Source organism: Alligator mississippiensis, chromosome 3 (assembly GCF_030867095.1).
Source record: "Alligator mississippiensis isolate rAllMis1 chromosome 3, rAllMis1, whole genome shotgun sequence".
Classification (NCBI taxonomy): domain Eukaryota; kingdom Metazoa; phylum Chordata; order Crocodylia; family Alligatoridae; genus Alligator; species Alligator mississippiensis.
This window is the reverse complement of record NC_081826.1, coordinates 114009280-114026284: the sequence shown is the minus strand read 5'-3', so window position 1 is coordinate 114026284 and position 17005 is coordinate 114009280. Positions and strand designations below refer to the sequence as shown.

Genomic DNA, 17005 nt, shown 5'->3' with positions numbered 1-17005 from the left:
TCCTGTATACAGGTTAGAAACCTGCGTGAGTGATGGGACCTTGCTGTCTGTGTCTCCCAGCAGATGTCCGGGTAGTTTAGGTCCCCCATGACTACCGCCTCTTTAGCTTTTATGGTCTCTGAGAGTTGCCTCAGGAGCCCTGCATCTATTTCTTCCCCTTGGTGTGGGGGTCTGTAGCAGACCCCTACCACCAAATCCCTTTCTCCTTGCCCCCCATGTAGCCTAACCCACAATCCTTCTACTTCCTCAACCTCGGATTCTGTCTTGATGAGGGTTGATGTATATTGCTCACTGACATAAAGTGCAACCCCCCCCCCCCTTTCTTCCCCGACCTGTCCTTTCTATACAATCTATGGCCCTCAATATGTACCGCCCAGTCATGGGATGAATCCCACCAGGTCTCTGTTAGCCCCACTAAGTCATAGGTGTTTAGTGCAAGCAGGAGCGCTAATTCATCCTGCTTGTTCCCCATGCTCCTAGCATTAGTATATAGGCACTTGAGCCCTGCGACTGGTGCCTTTGCTGCTCCCCCGCTCCAAGTCCCATGGGGCCCATTGTTTCTTACCTTCTTGTTTCTTACCTTCTTGTTTCTTACCTGTTCTGTAGTGCTGGTCTCCCCATGGCTTTCAGGTTTCTAATGTTCTCCTTCTTCAGGCTGGGCTGTCCTTGTGGGTGCCACATGGTTTGGTGGTCCACAGCTTCCCCTGCCCTCGTACTCCCCTCCCCCCGACGAAGTTGGCAAATTATTTCAAGTTAATTTGGAAAAATTAGTGAATATGTTTAAGTGAAAGTGACTGAAACTTAAGGGCACTTTTAAACATGCTCTGACACTCCAGCGTGCTGCAGTGTCTCATGTATTCAGTGTCCCTGTGTTTGAAAATGGTGGTGGAGGAGTTTTAACTAAAGTTTATCGAAAAAGCTTTAGTTAAAGCACCCCCGCCATCATTTCGAAATGCAGGATGCTGAATACACAAGATGCTGTCATTAGAGCAGCTCCGGAGGGCCACTCTAATTAAAATGCACCCCCCCCCCAACTTCCTATTTGACTGTTTTTCAAGAATTAGCATTTCAAGTTGCTTGGGCTGTCCTTCACACTTTCAAACTGGTAGAAGTTATCCTCTCCTTGCACATTTTTTTCATAGACTAGAAGAGGGGGACAGTTTTTCCTGCAAAAAAACAAACCATGAGCAGCAAACATGTACTCGAATTAGGGGTATACCAGTAGAGATTTTGGGGGCTGATACTGATGGTCAATATTTAAGCAGGCATATTGACCAATACCAATCCAAATTCCGATACAGCTGCCTTCAGCTGGTAGGTCCGGTATGGTGGAAAGGAGGGGTTACATGGGTAGGGCAGATCAATGCCCCCCACGGTGAGGGAGGGGACAGGGGCAGGCACTGCCCAGGTGGGACGTTGGGGGAGGCCGGAGCCGCAGCTTGGGGGGGGTGGCTCCCACCACTACTTGCATCCCAGGAGGGTATGGGGGGGCATGTGGTCCCCAGATCTGCATGGGGTTAGCTATAGCTGGGGCTCCTCTTGGCAGGAGCTGAGCTTGGAGCAGGTGCTGCTGGCACTGGGAGGATGCTGCATCCACCCCAGATTTCACTGCAGTTCTGCTCCTAATGCTGCTGCCACCAGGTGCAACCCCAGCACAATGCCCCACCTCCACCCATGCGCCAGGAAGAGCTGGAGCTGTGGCTGGTGGCGGTGGTGCTGGGAGTGGAACTGCGTCAAAATTTTGGGTGGATGCAGCATCGTCCCACTGAGCCCAGGCCCCACTGAGAAGAGGCCCACGCAGCCCTGGCTACAGCCCTCCCCACCCCACACAAATCTGGGGGGCACATGCCCCCCCCTTGCCCTCTCAGGGTGCAAGCAACAGCAGGAGCTGCCTCCCCTCCATGAGCCGTGGCTCCAGCTGCCCCCCCTCCCTTCCCCGCCTGGGCAGCGCCTGCCCCTGCCCCCTCCCTCACCGCAGGGAGAATTAATCTGCACCCCCCACATACACTCTTTCCCTCCCCCCTCCCCTTTCACCACACTGTACTTACCAGCTGGAGGCAGCTCTCCATGCTGCCAGCTCTGTTCTTCATTGCCTGAGTGCTGTACAGCAGCGGTGTGCAGCATGGGCATTTATAGGACAAATTATTGGGCCGATTTCCAAAGCAGCCAGTTTTCTTTATATTGGTACCAATCCGATATTGCACCAATGTATCAGTGCACCTCTAACTCAAATAGATTGTTTTCCAGCCCTGAAACTCGCTATGGTTGACTTGATTGGTAGATGGCTGTTAGTTTCCCATGTCATAGCATTACCTTCCTCTTCAGCAGTTAGGCATTTCATCTGGGACTTTGGCCCTGAGGATATTGGCAATAAGGAAAATAAGGTGGAGTAAGCACCTGATATATCTGCTTCTTTAGTGTCTACAATTTAACTCAATTGAGAGATCGCTTTCTCTTGAAGTTCTATCAAAGTTTCAGCAGGTTCTACGGTACAGCAGCAGTTTGTTCAACACTATGGAAATAGATTTCAGCATGTTTGGCTTATTGTTTTATATTTCTCTTTAGCCAAATGTTGATCACTTTAACTTTGATAATTCAGTGCATTTTTCACTATTTTGTTCACAAACTAAAGACATTGTAAAAAAAGAGGTCGAAAGAGTCAATCACTGGATTCCCTAATACATCAGAGGGGAGATACTCTCCTCAGTGAAGTGAAGGCAAAGGAGTTGTTACAAAACTATTTTGCAATTTCAGCAATACATTACTTTTTTTTCCTGGAGTACTAAAATAATTGCCTAAAAGTTGCATCAAATGAACATTGCAACCATATTTTATAAGTTTCCAGGTTTCCTTCATTATCTTCTAGATTTCTTCCCATGTTTGCTACATTTGCAGCATTGACTCTGACAAAGTTGTTCACTTGACATTTGAATATGTGTTTAGTCTGTATGGAATGTACTGCTACCACATTTAAGTGTTCTGTTGTCTGAGTGTTTCCTAATGTATTGGTTGTTTCTATAAAATATACAATCCCATCTTCTGCTGTCACACAAATGCATATTGGTTCATTGTAGATGTTGCTCCACCCATCAAGACTCAGATTAATGAATTTTGCATTAATGTTTTTTGTGTGCTGCTCAGTTTCCTTCCCAAACACTGCATCTGGCATCCTCTCGTGCCATATTTATAAAGTTTGACCTCAAAAACTAGATGTCGCCTGTTCTGGAAAAGCATGCAACCTGCGACTTGGTGTTTTTGATGGAAACTCATGGATACTTTGTTTTAATTCTTTTATTTTAATATTTTCAAAGATTATAATCAGTTTAGTACTTAACTATTATGTATTGGGTTTAGATTTTGTTTTAAACAGGTTTATTTATAATAAGAAAGACATAAATCATAATAATTTAATATTTTTTAAATCCTATTTATACCAAAAAACATAATTTCACTAAAATTTCTGATTTACTTTATTTTCTTTTTTAAAAAAATCAGGTTTTAGCAATCCTGATGTCCATTCCAAGGGATTCTTTGGCAAGTTGCGTATCAAATGTGCAGTTCTTCACTTGGGTATTAATTTCTAAAATCCACATTTATTCAGTCACCTAGGTGCTTGATTGTTTTAAATTAGATAAAAAAAGGTAAGGAACAGGCGTGTATACAATATACATTTTGCATGAAATAAACGTATCTGCCCAGATCTGGGGCAAGATGGAAGATGGTAGTGCCTGCTAGGCATTTTTTGAAGGAAATTCAGAATGTGGTTTTGAGATTACCCAATCAGAGCATGTTTCAGTTCACCAACTGGTTAGCAACTTGGCTGTGCTTCATTATACTTAAACATATCGCAGAATCTGAAATTGCAGATTAAGCTCTGTTCAGCTGAGACAAAATAAAAATGCTTTAGTCAGTGGGAATGTAATGAAAAGGAATAATAATGCCCCGTGACTAATTACTTTTTCTAAATTAAAAAGTTAATGAGGAGGAAAATATTGCCAATTATTGGGTATTTTTTTCCCTTCTCTGCTTTGTACATAATAAGGCAAAGAGTCTGCGGATCAGTTTTTATTTTAAATCTCTCCCGTGTATAAGAGCTTGTAGAAGTGAAGCTAATCTCCACAAGATTCTTGACTATAGAGCTTCCAGGCTATCACTGATATATGCATAATCAGTTCTGTTCTCTGGGCCGGACTGGTGCATTTCAAACAAGTCCTGTGCATTTTAAACAGCCTTGCAGAAGAAAAGCTGTCTTTCGAATTTGTTTGTAGAAGTGCTGCCTCGATGTGCTTCATAGCATACGATTGAGTTAATGTGTTGCATAGTCATTTATGCTTTCACACCTGAAAGTAAAGGGCACCTTTTAGATCAAGATTTGCCAACTTTTAAAATTACTAGTGCCAAAAGTTTATGAAGTGCATTATAGCTTATAGGCATCTTAGAAGTCTAATCCTCTTTATTCCAGCACTCTGTGGCAAAGCTTACTGGCAAGGCTGGAGACTTTTCGAGTATTGCAATTGATCTATTTTTCAAGGCAGAAATTGGGAGGGGAGGGAGGGGGGAGATAGGGATTAGTTGCTTTTTTTTTTTCTTGAATAGTTTATTCTGAATCACGAATTTCTGTGGGGTTTACACTAAGATCATGTAAATACAGTTCTGTTTGTAAAAGTGACCTCAGGAGAAATATTGCACCTAAAGTCTTCGAAGTGGACCTCCAGTTTTGGCTTCAATTGCCTTAGCAACTAGGGGTGCTTGTAGACATAGGAAAAATGGTGCTTTACTTTAAACTTGGTGCATTCCCACGCTGAACCCCATGCGTGCCCAGAAGAGGCAGCATGTTACTTTAACCCGGCTCACCTGATGTCTGTAAAATTGGGCACTTTAATGGAGCTTTTTTGGCACTTATCTAATAACTGATTGCATCAGCTATTCAATAAAAGCACCTAAAAGCCCTGCTGAAGTGCCTAATCTTTACAGATGCTACAGAGTTGGGTTGAAGTAACACACTGCTGCCTCTGGTAAAGTTTTTAAATGTCTGCACACAGCCTAGAGGTCACATTTCCAAAAACTAGTTGTGGAGCCAGTGCCTCGCTCCGCCTGGCCTATCGGGGTGTGGCCCCTCCCCTCAACTCGCCTGCCACGACTTGGATGTAATCGGTTACGTTCAGAGGGGTCTCCAGTGGAGATCTTTATCCTGGGTGGGACCTCCCGATAGACGGTGTTACTCACGGTTACGGGACGCGGTGATCCATGGGGCTCCGCCTCCCCTACACCCCGTCCACACGCCAACCGCTGGGCGATGTTGTCCAGATGTTGCCAGGCCCAGTATGATGGCCCCTGACCGGTTCCGGTCGTCCTCCCTCCTGCTAAGAGGGGTTTCTCCTTCCTCCTTCCTTAAAGGTAATACTCCTCCGAACCAGGGGGAGCTGGTGGGTGCTTCCCCTGGTGCCAGCCCCCTCCCGGGGCCTCCGCTGTCTCCCCTCTCCTCCCGTCCGCAGGGTGCTCCCCTGCCTCCTGTGCGTTTGCTGCTTCAGGACGCTGAGAGAGTGCCTCGGTGTGCACTCTCTGGCTGCCTCTCACTTGGCTGCCGGCGGCAGGCTTCCCACTCCTGCCTACGCTGCCTGTTTGAGACCCGCAGATGGGGTCCTCGCTGCCCCGTGCGAAAGCCTGCGGCACGGGCAGCACACCAGTACTCTCTCTCCCTGGCTCCCGCGCGTTCCCTGTTCTGCTGGCGTTCTTAAATTCTCCCGCCGCGGCCGCTCCGGCCGCTGGGATTGGCTCAGCTGTTTGCCGCGCGGGGAACAGCTGTTGCCATAGCCGGCGTAATGGCGGCTCGCGCGGCTGCGGCCGCGGATGCGGCTCTTCCTCCCACTGCCCCTCTGACGGTGCGTATGCCCTTCTGGGGGCTTGTTCTCGGGGTCTGGGGTCTGTGGGTTCCCTTTGCTCCCCCTCGCTCGCCTGTGGGGACGCTTCACCGCCACACTAGTCATAAGAAGCTAGGAAAAATTACTGAAAAATCTTTTAACAGATCAGATACCAGGAATTTTCTCTCAAATGAGAACTGGGGAAGGGAAAAGAGGAGTGAAAAGAAGCATAAGTGAATTTACCAAAGAAACAAATTGCAACAGAGCTTCCACATTGTACTTTTCAAGTCCCTATCAATATGTTATCACCAGGCAAAATCTCCAGCTGATGCAAGAAGCCAGTGAAGATGGTAGACTGAATGGGAAACTCCAGGAAATAAAAAAGATTTTGAAGCAAGAGAAGACTTTTCATAAGGACTCAAGGGGCGGTTTGATTCATTCCTCTGCAGAAACACCTATGTTTCATTGTCAGTCCTGAAACAAGGAGAGCATGAGTGATCAGTGTGACTCCACAAATGGTTCAGTTGTAGCAGGTTCCACTTCAGAGCCTTCTGAGTACCCAAAGCACATTGGGAGAGTGACACTGCAGCTGCATTGGGTACAAGTCTCCTGGTCTAATGCTGGAGTCCCTTATCTGTGGCAGTGCCTCTCCTTCCCACATACAGACACAAATTGGCCTACATTTGTGTATTTAAAACTGAGGTGGTGGCCACTTGTTGGCTTTCTTAGATTTAAATTTCAGTTAGCTAAGATGTTTTGAGGAAAATGGAAAGCTTTCTCTGGGGTTTAAGTAGCATCATGGAGACTTTACAACAGAAGGAATTCCTTTGTGTTATACTTGTGTATTCACTCCTCTGCAACTCTCTCATTCCCATTTCTGTATCCTTGTGTTAGTCTTATTTAAATCTGTGTAGGGTTGGCTTGCCCACTTTTTGTTTTTTCACTGTTCAATGTGTGTGTTGCAAACACATTTTAGATTGTAATCAGATTACTCTGTTTCTCCATGTATGTTCCATAATATATGAGTGGACTAAGAGTGTTTACTGACATTGTGGAGATGGTTTTTCCAGGAGAAAAAGAAAGCATGTGTTCTTCCACCCCGGTTGCAAGACTTCTCCATCTGGAGAGCATGCAGAAGATGCTTCTAAATCAGGGGTGGGGAAAATGCGGCCCACCAGGCCATTCTATCCGGCCCATGGGGCCCCTAAAAAAATTTAGAAAATGAAATTTATCTGCTCTGGGCTGCCTGTCATGCAGCCCTCGATGGCTTGCCAAAACTCAGTAAGCAGCCCTCTGCCCAAAATAATTGTCCGCCCCTGTTCTAAATGCACTTCCTGAAGGCTGCTGCCCAGACAAGAGCATCTTTGCTGAGAGACAAGTGGAAAGAGTACTCAAGAAGGTTGTATATTTATTTTGCTGCATAATTTTAGGTATCTTGGTACCCTGCCAGGTTGGTACCCTGCCAGGTTCAGTGTATCACTGAACCAGTAAGAAACCCTCTTGACATGGAGCACTGCTCACACTACAAGTACTATTCTTCCTTCTACTGGAACCTTGAACTTCTGCTATGGTGCGGATGACTTTGGGTGTTTTCCATAGAAGATCATGGCCCTCTTTCTTCTTTCCTGCTCTTACTTTCTTAGGATTTCCAAGAAGTACTATATGACAATAAAGCTGACCACACACACACACACACCTGTAGGCAGTTACTGCAAATATAGTAGGTATAACATTTTCCTCTTGGATGCACCAGATGGAAAGTATCAAAAATATAATTAGATTTATTATTAATTATACTTTCAGTGCTTTCTATTTGGTACATTAAAGAGGAAAATTCTATACCTACTATAGCTGCAGTTACTAGAATTTAAAGAAATTAGAGGTAGGGTGCTCTCTTGTTTAAGGTGCTCACCTAGGACTTTGGAAAGCAAGGTTCAGTGCCATGCTGTCACAGTCTTTTTTGGTGACCTTGGGTAAGTCTCTTAGCCTGCCTGTGTCTCAGCTTCCCATCTATAAATTGGGGATAATAGCACTTCCCTGCCTCATCAGGCTGGCCTAAGGATAAATATGTTGAAGATAGGGGTACACAACAGTGATAAAGGAAATACAAGTTCCTAAGACAGAGGGCCTTATTTTCCAGCTTGTGGGCATTATGTATTTGTGACCCATCTGTTTCAGGGGTAGGCAACACCCGGCATGGGTGCCAGAGTGTGGCACTTGAAGGCATTTTGCTTGGCACGCATGACTCTGGGTGGTTGGCGGGGAAGGGACCGGGGCTACACAGCAACAGCAAGGATTGGGCCCCTCATGGCTCTCCTGCCATCCGCCCCTGGCACACCAACATCTTACAAGTTGAAGCTGTGGGTGTTTTGGCACTCTGACCAAAAATGTTGCTGACTGGTGGTTGGTTGAACTGCTTTGTTGGTTGTCAGTTTTACTTTCCAGTAGTGTTTTTACTGACTGTCCTGTGCAGAACTTGAACGTGAACCTTTCTATTAGGTTCTGTAAAAGATGTTTCTAAGCAAGGCTTGTGCAGCTAAAATCAAAAAAGCAGCAAACAGATCCAGTAGAGGAGAGAGTAAGCATAAATACAGTATTGCCATCCCAAGCCTACAAAGAATGTGTGTCAAGATATGAGATTTTAAAATGGATTTATAGGTCGCCTTCTGTCATCAGGCTTTGGAAAGTTTATAGTTCGTAATTCCAAGTTTTTCTTTGCAGCCATAAAAACTAGAAACTTGCCTTTTTAATGAAAGCAGAAATTCTCTTACAATCATTTGACTTAAAGATCCAGCTCTTGTGAGACATCACTTTCTTTTAAAAATAATTGATCAGATTTAAAAAATGTGTAGTTGACGCTATATAAATTGTATATGAACTCACACACATGGCAATGAGATTCATGCTGGTAAATTTTTGTATACCTCAGAAATTGTACCAGTGTCCATTCCTGATAATGCTGCTAGTAAATTCCAAGCACACGCAAATGTACAATGTCATCATCTTCATCTCAGGCTCTGAAGCCTTTTATACATGGGAAGGCTTAAACTGCTAAAGACAATTGCAGATTCAGAGCACAGTGTGCCTGACCTTTGGAAGTGTTATTAGACATCTATAACAGAGCAGTCTTCCTACGTAAGAGTGCAAATACAGTCCTGAGTGCCCAATAGGAGCCTTTTTGTTGTACTGATAATTAAGCAAATACAGTTATAACTTTAATATTTGAAAAAAATAGATAAATTGTTTGTCTCAGCTCATTTTGCTTTTAATTTGTGACTCTTGGTTGGATCCCAAAGGTCCTAGGTTTAAAAGGACTTTAATGCTGTTGAATTGCAGAGCGCTAAGATCATGGCTTTAACGAAAGCCATGGTGCACAGTATTGAGGTTTTTCTCTTTTTTCAGTTGTTTTCATTCACTTTTTGCTGCAGACACTACTTGAGTCTATGGTGGATGCAGCTGAAAACCTTTGCCCAAATGTGATGAAAAAAACCAACATACGGCAAAACCTAATTGAAGCTAGCACTGAGAAGATTTCTATCCCTCGTACCTTTGTGAAAAACGTCCTCTTGGAACAGTCTGGAATTGACATCCTCAACAAAATTAGGTGTGTTAAAAGGACTTTTTAGAAGTGTGGCTAAAGAGTCTGGTGGTGCGTTGCATTTATGTATGGCATGACTGTTTCTCTGTCTATTGGTGTGTTTTCTGAATGTTTCCATAAATCACAAGACAGCATACAAAGTTCTACGGAGAGCATTGAGGCATCACAGAGGCCCAATGAAATGCAGATATTTAGATTCTACAGTAATCTTAACCTGCAGGTATAGGTCTGTATTATATATACAATATTTGCTACTCCGATATTTCTGTGTATAGCTTTAAGGGACACAAATGAAAAATCATGTGTCTTTGAAAAATGTTACTGTTTTTGTTTACCTAACACATAAAATTACTGCAACAGGAAAACAAATACTTGCATCTATTTTTCTATGTTGATTGTTTTGGGCATTTGGTAGAACTTTCTACATTGTTGTTTAGCATTGGACTTTTCTTTAGTAAGTGTTTGCCAGAAAATATTCAAGATACACAGTATGGTTGAGCTCATATTGCTGTCATTGGCTGTGGGCAGTTTTCTCCTAGGCTGGGTTGACAGCAAAAGCACATCATTTTATATTTTGATAATTGTATGGTTTCAATGAGAGAAAAATAGAAACTTAATTTTAAAAACCTACAATTTAGAATTGAGTATGTACAGTGGAGCAAAATTGCCATAGATACAATATGGTTTGGTTTTTTTTCTAAAGATTAAATTACATTTTTCATTTTCCTATCCTCTTTTTCCCTTAAAAAAAAAAGAAACTTTGTCTTGAGACCAAACATGGAAAGTCTCAAAGAAAAAGTAGAAAAAGTTATGAGCAATTGAAAATGTTAACTAGGTAAGAGGTGGCCTACAAAACACTGTCTTGAAGTCTTAGTCACATCTTTCGTGACAATGAAAGCCATAGAACTCACTTTTTTTAGTTTCTTTTTTGTTAGAAGTTGTAAATACCTGTTTTTCCTTGCACATCAAGCCACATGTTCTTCTACCACATACTATTAAAAATAGTTAAGCTGTGTAATACAAGGAAGTCCTGTCCCTTGGTTCTAGTGACACATGCAACCCAATTCTCTTCTCACAAAAAAATGTTCATCAGAAACTCTTGATACATGGTACAGTTTTCCATGTATTTCCATGGAAAAGAGCTACTGATGAAGACGAGCCCAACTTCAACAAATTCTATAGTAAATTCCAGTTCCATAGATTGTATACCTCAGTCCCAAAAGTCTTCACTACAGGGTTGACTCACAACTTAAATGAAGTTCTCTCTAGCCCACAAAAGTGTGTGCTCTCTCTTTATATATCTCTGCTTTAATTAGGCTGTAAGGTGCAAATCTACTCTGCCTTCTACTTGACTTCAGACTAACACAGCTAATCTATGTTTACCACAGTTTAACTTCTATGTTGCGTCTAACACAGCCTCTCTCCACACAAGCACACCTCTAGTTCAGGGGATGTGATGCTTTAAGTTCAAGCCAAGTGCTGACACTCAAGCTAGTAATGCACTAGGGATGTAGGTACATGCTGTAGTTTAAGTTAGCATAACTTATCACTTGCTATTCTATTTGCTCCGTGTAGCCTGAATGGTGATTTGCAGTGTGAGTGCTCATACTGCAATGCGGTAGTAACTTGAGGTAACTGTTGCAGTTAAGACAAGCCCAGTTGCGCTGATATCATGTTTCAATCTACCAGTGAGTCTGTAGTCCACTGTTTCTCTTCACTGCGAAATAAGATACTCAGGCCTAGCTGGAATAAAGCTTTTAAGGTAGGAAAAGTAAATGCTCAAATAATTTGCAGCCAAGGAATGGTAATGGCAGAGATTAAAAATACAGCAACATGCAATCACCCTTGGACTGAAAGAAGGCCACAGAAAGGAGACAAGGAAATGTACACGGGGCATGTCTACACGTGCACTTTAATACACGTTAACCTATTTTAATGAGTATCAAAGCATCACAGAAAACCATGCTCTTTAGCTAATGTACATTACAATAGGCTAATGCACATTTTTCTAGTACTTCACAGTGGAGATCTAAAACATAATGCACATTACCTAAAGTGTATTAATGAATGTGTAGATGTTCCCAGGGTTGTTTGGCAAAATAAGACTTAAACAATCAAGACAGTCTTAGTCCCCCATCTAGACCAGATTTGTCTTTTCTAACATCAGTGTGTGAATTGTTCCTCAATTAATCTGACATATGGTTCTTAGTTAATTCTCGTGGCCAGATGTTTTCATTTTAGCTTCTAAAAATGTTAGAAGCAGGTTAAAAATGGCACAGGAGTTCTTATGTTTATAGCCTATCTCTGAAGTGCTCAATTCTTCTTGCACTTTCTTATGTTTCATTTCAAATACAATAGCTTGATCTCAGATACTCTTTATGCCACAGAAATAACGCAATAAAGATGGCAACATTCTCTGGTGTGATTAAGTTATGCTGCTCTCATCTTCTATTTTCACAGTGAAGTAAAACTGACAGTGGCCTCTTTCCTATCTGATCGAATTGTAGATGAAATCCTGGATGCGCTTTCACATTCCCATCATAAACTGGTAAGTGCTTGCACAATTCTGAGTGTTTTGGTTCATCCTAAGAACACTGTCTTCATGACTTATTCAGCTCCTCTTCATTACAACTGCGTATCTAAAACAGCTCAGTTTTCATCATTGGATTTATGTGAACTGTTGTCATGGGGTAAATATTCCTCTGATTTAAAAAGAAAACACAGCTACAGAAGAGGCTGCATTACATAGCCCCTTTTTCAAGAATACATAGTCATTAATTAAAACAATTACTGGCTACCTTAGTAAGGCATGAGGCATTACTTATAAAGTAAAGGAGGAAGAGGCTGGACAGACCTTAGTTTCTAACCCAGTGCCTATTTAAGCTACATCAGAAATGTGATTTCAAGGCTTTGGAACACAAGATGGAACCACACAGAAAGCAAATGAACAGTTCTCTGGAAAGACTGCTTCTAAGTGGTTTAGTTGCTTATTGAAGATGTACCTGCTTCCTGAAGATTAAAAAAGCAATTCCAATATGCATCCATAGAACAGCCTACAGGCTCTTATGCTGCAAGTGTCACACAGAGGGGACTGAAGAGGATCGTTATATCACAACTTGGTTTGATAACGCTAGATTTTAGAAGTATGCAAAAAGACTAGCAACAATAGCTAACAATCATAAATTATGTAATATTATAAATACATAAATTCCAAGATTTTGCAGTATTTTCAGTCTGTTTAAAATATTCCAAGAACATGAACAGCATTGGCAGCATCTTTTTCATGGCTTTGTTATGCTCATCCAAGCTTTACGTCAGGGAAACAGACTATCATTATCTGTGGAGGATAAATTTGCTTTATATTCTTTATGCTGTTGCTACTATAAATGCTTTTCAGCTTTATACTATGTACTACAGTGTAAATACATTTGAAGAAACATATAATGCGTCTACTTAAAACAGTTCCAACTTCAAATTTGATAGTTATTTATCTAGTTTGACCATCTAATGCCCATCACCATCTTATCTGAATGCCACTGCTTATTGTGCAAATTAGTTTGGCATGGTACAGCCTCTTGAGAGAGAGTTCCCTCAACACATTTTTCAATTTGAGAGTGGTAAAGATGCAACTGATGTACAGGTGGTTGAAATCCTATAAGAAGGTGTATTCAAAAACAGCTGAGGATTTACTACTGAGTCTTCTGAGATTGCAAAGGACTAGTCTAAAAAATGGTTTTCAATTTTTCAAGTGAACACTTTATGAACAAACATATTCAAATGGCCCTAATGGTACTGAGCTCAGTAACATACCTCCGATTCTAAGAATATGTAGAGTTGGTATGTTGTTGCATTTAATTTTACACTTGATCTAGGGCTCTGGTTATTGTAGCTAGCAGATATACAACATGGCACAATTTTTTTACCACTTATCTGCTAGCATTTGGGGCTTTCTTGTCTCTCAGTGCTCCTGTTGCATCCATGTCACAGGTCAGTCAGTATCACATGGTGCCAAATAAAACTGCAATCAGGGCCTCAATAACAAATTCCTGGAACCAGCAACTATTCATCTCACTGAAGAAGAGGGTCCAGAGACAGGGTAGGAGCATAAGAGACAGTTGATTGCTTTCCAAATTGCTGCCCCAAGCAGGACTGCCTCCATGACCCCACAGAAGGGCCTGAATCCTACTGCTGCTTTCATTACTACAGACTGTCTGTTCAGAAAGTAACCAGCAATCCAGTGTGCAACAGCTTTGGTCATAGTTTGTGGGCGCCTATACACGAGCAGTGAGGCTGCTCTGACGTGCTGTAATTACAGCACGTTGGAGCAGGCTCCATTAATTGAGTGTGCTGGAGCGGGGTAATTACTGCACTCCAGTAAATTCCCGCATCTCATGTGTCAGTGTCCCTGTGCTTAAAAATGGAGGGGGCACTTTAACGGAAGCTCATCAAATGAGCTTTAGTTAAAGGGATTCTGCTGCCATTTTTAAGCATGGGGATGCTGATACATGAGATGCTGTAGGTGCTTTAATCAGAGCAGCTTTTAGAGCCGCTCTAATTAAAGCGACCCTCCCCTTCCCCCCCACTCCTGGAGCATGTGTATAAATGCCCCTTAATTCTGAATCAAGAAACTGGAGAAGATATGTAACAAAACCCTAGGACACTGGACCTGATCCAAAGCCCTGAACCATGAATCTGGAGTATATATCAACCACTAACCTAGATAAAAACACATAGGAGATCCTGATTAACAGCTGGCAAACCCCAGCTAGAAGAACCAGTGAAGGTTGAAAACTGAAGTTTCTAGATCCATAAAAACCATTTTTCCTGGATGTTTTAAAATCCGTTTGTTGACTGAGTCCTACATACCTTTCTGTTTGTAACTTGTCCTTTTCAGTGTTTACCATTCTGCCAATTTTTTATAATCCATGAATTCTGTCAGCAATGATTTTATGTTTGCTTCCAAATCTTTGAGGATGTAAAGCATCTTGGTAGATTTCCAGTAGAAAAATCCATTTTAGTGATTGTTCGCCTTGACAATGTACTTAGATCTTTCAGTCATCCGGTTCTTTATCTGTTAAATAGGTACTATATTGATATTGTAGCATACTAATTTGTAATCAGTGTCAGGCAGTACTAAGTCAAACCCTTCACAGAAGTCTACATATGTTATATTTGCACAATTACTTTCATCAGCTTAATGTGTGATCTCATCAAACAAATATGATTTCATTGTTTGACAAGACCAATTTTGCATAAAAATTGTGGATTGCCATTAATTGTATTCCAGTCCTTTTATTCTTTATGAATTGATTTTTATATCAGCTTTTTCACTGTTTTGCCTGGACTGTTACTCGGTTAACTGGCCATTAACATATCTAAGTCACACTGCTTGCCTTCCTTGACTGTTAGTTCAGTGCTAATACTTTGCCAGTTTTCTGGAATTTCCCAAGAGTTATTAAAAATTCACAGCATCCTCTGTAAGCCAACTCTTTTTGGACTCTTGTTTATTACCTATCTGGGCAGTTTTTAAAATGCTTATCTGCAGTAGATGATATATAATGGGCTTCTTAGTGGCTTATCCTAAAGCAGATGATATAGAACAGGCTTCTTAGTAACTAAAGGATTAGAAATGGTACCTGTTTTGTCTCTAGATGTCTATAAAGTGATTTACACTGTATTTTTATTTCTAATTACCCTCTTCAATTCTTTGCTGAAGTCAAGTGGCCACTTAACAAAAAATGTATTTTTCTTCAGTTTTGGAATCATGAATTTTTGGCCATTTAATAAGCATACTTTATTTCTGTGTGCCCACCATCTGGTGTTCATGGCAGGAAGGGAGGGTCATTCTGTAGAAGATTTCAGCATTGACGTACGTAGTTTATCTTCCCTACTGCTCACCTATAAAGGGAGATTTGTAATAATCACAATGCACAACTTCTCTCTCCCTTTCTCATTTTCTAATCACTAGTTTCATCCCGTTATTCCTTTCCCTAGGCTGACCATTTGACAAGACGTGGGAAACCACTTCCACATCAGGAGTCACTAGAGATTGAATTAGCTGAAGAGAAACCAAGTAAACGCTCCATCATCACAGTTGAGGATCTGACTGAAATAGAACGTTTGGAGGATCTAGACACTTGTATGGTAAGACACTTTTTTTCTCAGAAAAGAATTAAAAATCACAGGTCCTTTTCAAAATTTCAGTGGGCATTTTCCATTACATCAGGTGATGTACAATTAGGAATTTGGTTCATTAGAAATAAATAGTTGTAGTATATGAAAATTTTGGTCAAGTTAGGTATTGCAAGCAAATGGGAGGAAAAGCCCTCATTTTCTTTGACTGATTATCCCCCTTTTTGCTGCCAATTCAAGAGAACTTCTCTTATACACATTGCCACAATGCTTTCATAATAACAGGTACTCTTTTGCTGAGCTACTGGCATATGGAGCTGTGATTGTAGCAATAAATCAAATTATGCTGTTTTCTACCTCTGTCATCATTCCACATGCCATTGATCCATCAGGCTAAATGATGCTTTTTTTATAACTTAGAAGTTATATTGGTGACCATAGTGCAGCTGATTTTTATAGCGGTAAAGTCTTAAACTCTTGCATTTGGGGTCTGAAAAGTGTGGAACTAAACTACTGGTAAGACAGGGTGATTCATTTTAGTGGTTTTGAAAAAATCCCACCTGGCATTTTTACTGGATCTTTAATAAATAGTAGGCTAAACTGGTGGTGCCCAACCTTTTTGACCCATGGGCCAGATGAGCTATGCCAGGCCCTTCCACAGGCCAGTTCCAGTTGAGGAGCTCTGTCAGGCATATGGTACTGGCTCAGCTGGGGCCTGATACAGCCACGCAGTAATGGCCCAGCTGGGTCCTGATCCTGAGTGGTTGCATCATGCCCCAGCTGAGCTATTGCTGTGCAGCTAGGTCTGACTGTGACTCAGTCCTTCTTCATGAGAGCAAGGCCTGATCTCCCTGCACAATCCAGTTGCATGGGGCTTAGAAATTCAGTGGTGGGGGAATGGTGGAATGTTAATTGCCACCGTTCCCCCACTGCCACATTTCCAGACCCATGGGGAAACCCATGGACTGGATTTTATGGCTCTATGGGCTGGGGGTTGAGCATCTCTGAGCTAAATTAGAGCACTTCTTTTCCAATTCTTTATGAACATTTTACACCCTAATCTCTGGAAGAACTCCACTGCAGAGGGAACACCAGTTGGAAATGAAATAGTTATTGGAGGCTTTCCCTTTAAGCCTCCCAACTGACTAGGATTTGCTTCAGTAGTGTGTCTGAGCATCAAAGAATCCCGTTTTCCTCCCTTTGGGACATAAGATATTCCAAGAGTGTTATCAATGCTGTCAAGTTTTGGAAGGTTTCTGCAACTGCAGTCAGTAGTCAGGCTGTCTTCAGCGATTTCTTTCAGCAGGTGGTGCTCTGAAGAAGAGCCATCACAAAAAAAGATGCAGCTTATCACAACATAGGTTACGCCTGTAGGTGAATTTAAACAGACCACATCCATGTATAGAAATATGAC

The 17005-nt window shown here is 41.9% G+C and overlaps 1 protein-coding gene across 3 annotated transcripts in view; it reads left to right on the top strand.

Moving 5' to 3' along the window:
* CARMIL1 (capping protein regulator and myosin 1 linker 1) overlaps positions 1 to 17005 on the top strand; it is a 303334-nt gene that overhangs the window by 231565 nt on the left and 54764 nt on the right. For all 3 annotated transcript variants that reach the window (XM_059724311.1, XM_014606732.3, XM_059724312.1), the window contains 3 exons: positions 9290 to 9465; positions 11920 to 12007; positions 15454 to 15603. In XM_059724311.1, the coding sequence (XP_059580294.1) occupies positions 9290 to 9465; positions 11920 to 12007; positions 15454 to 15603 (414 nt within the window). The remainder of the gene's footprint in view (positions 1 to 9289; positions 9466 to 11919; positions 12008 to 15453; positions 15604 to 17005) is intronic.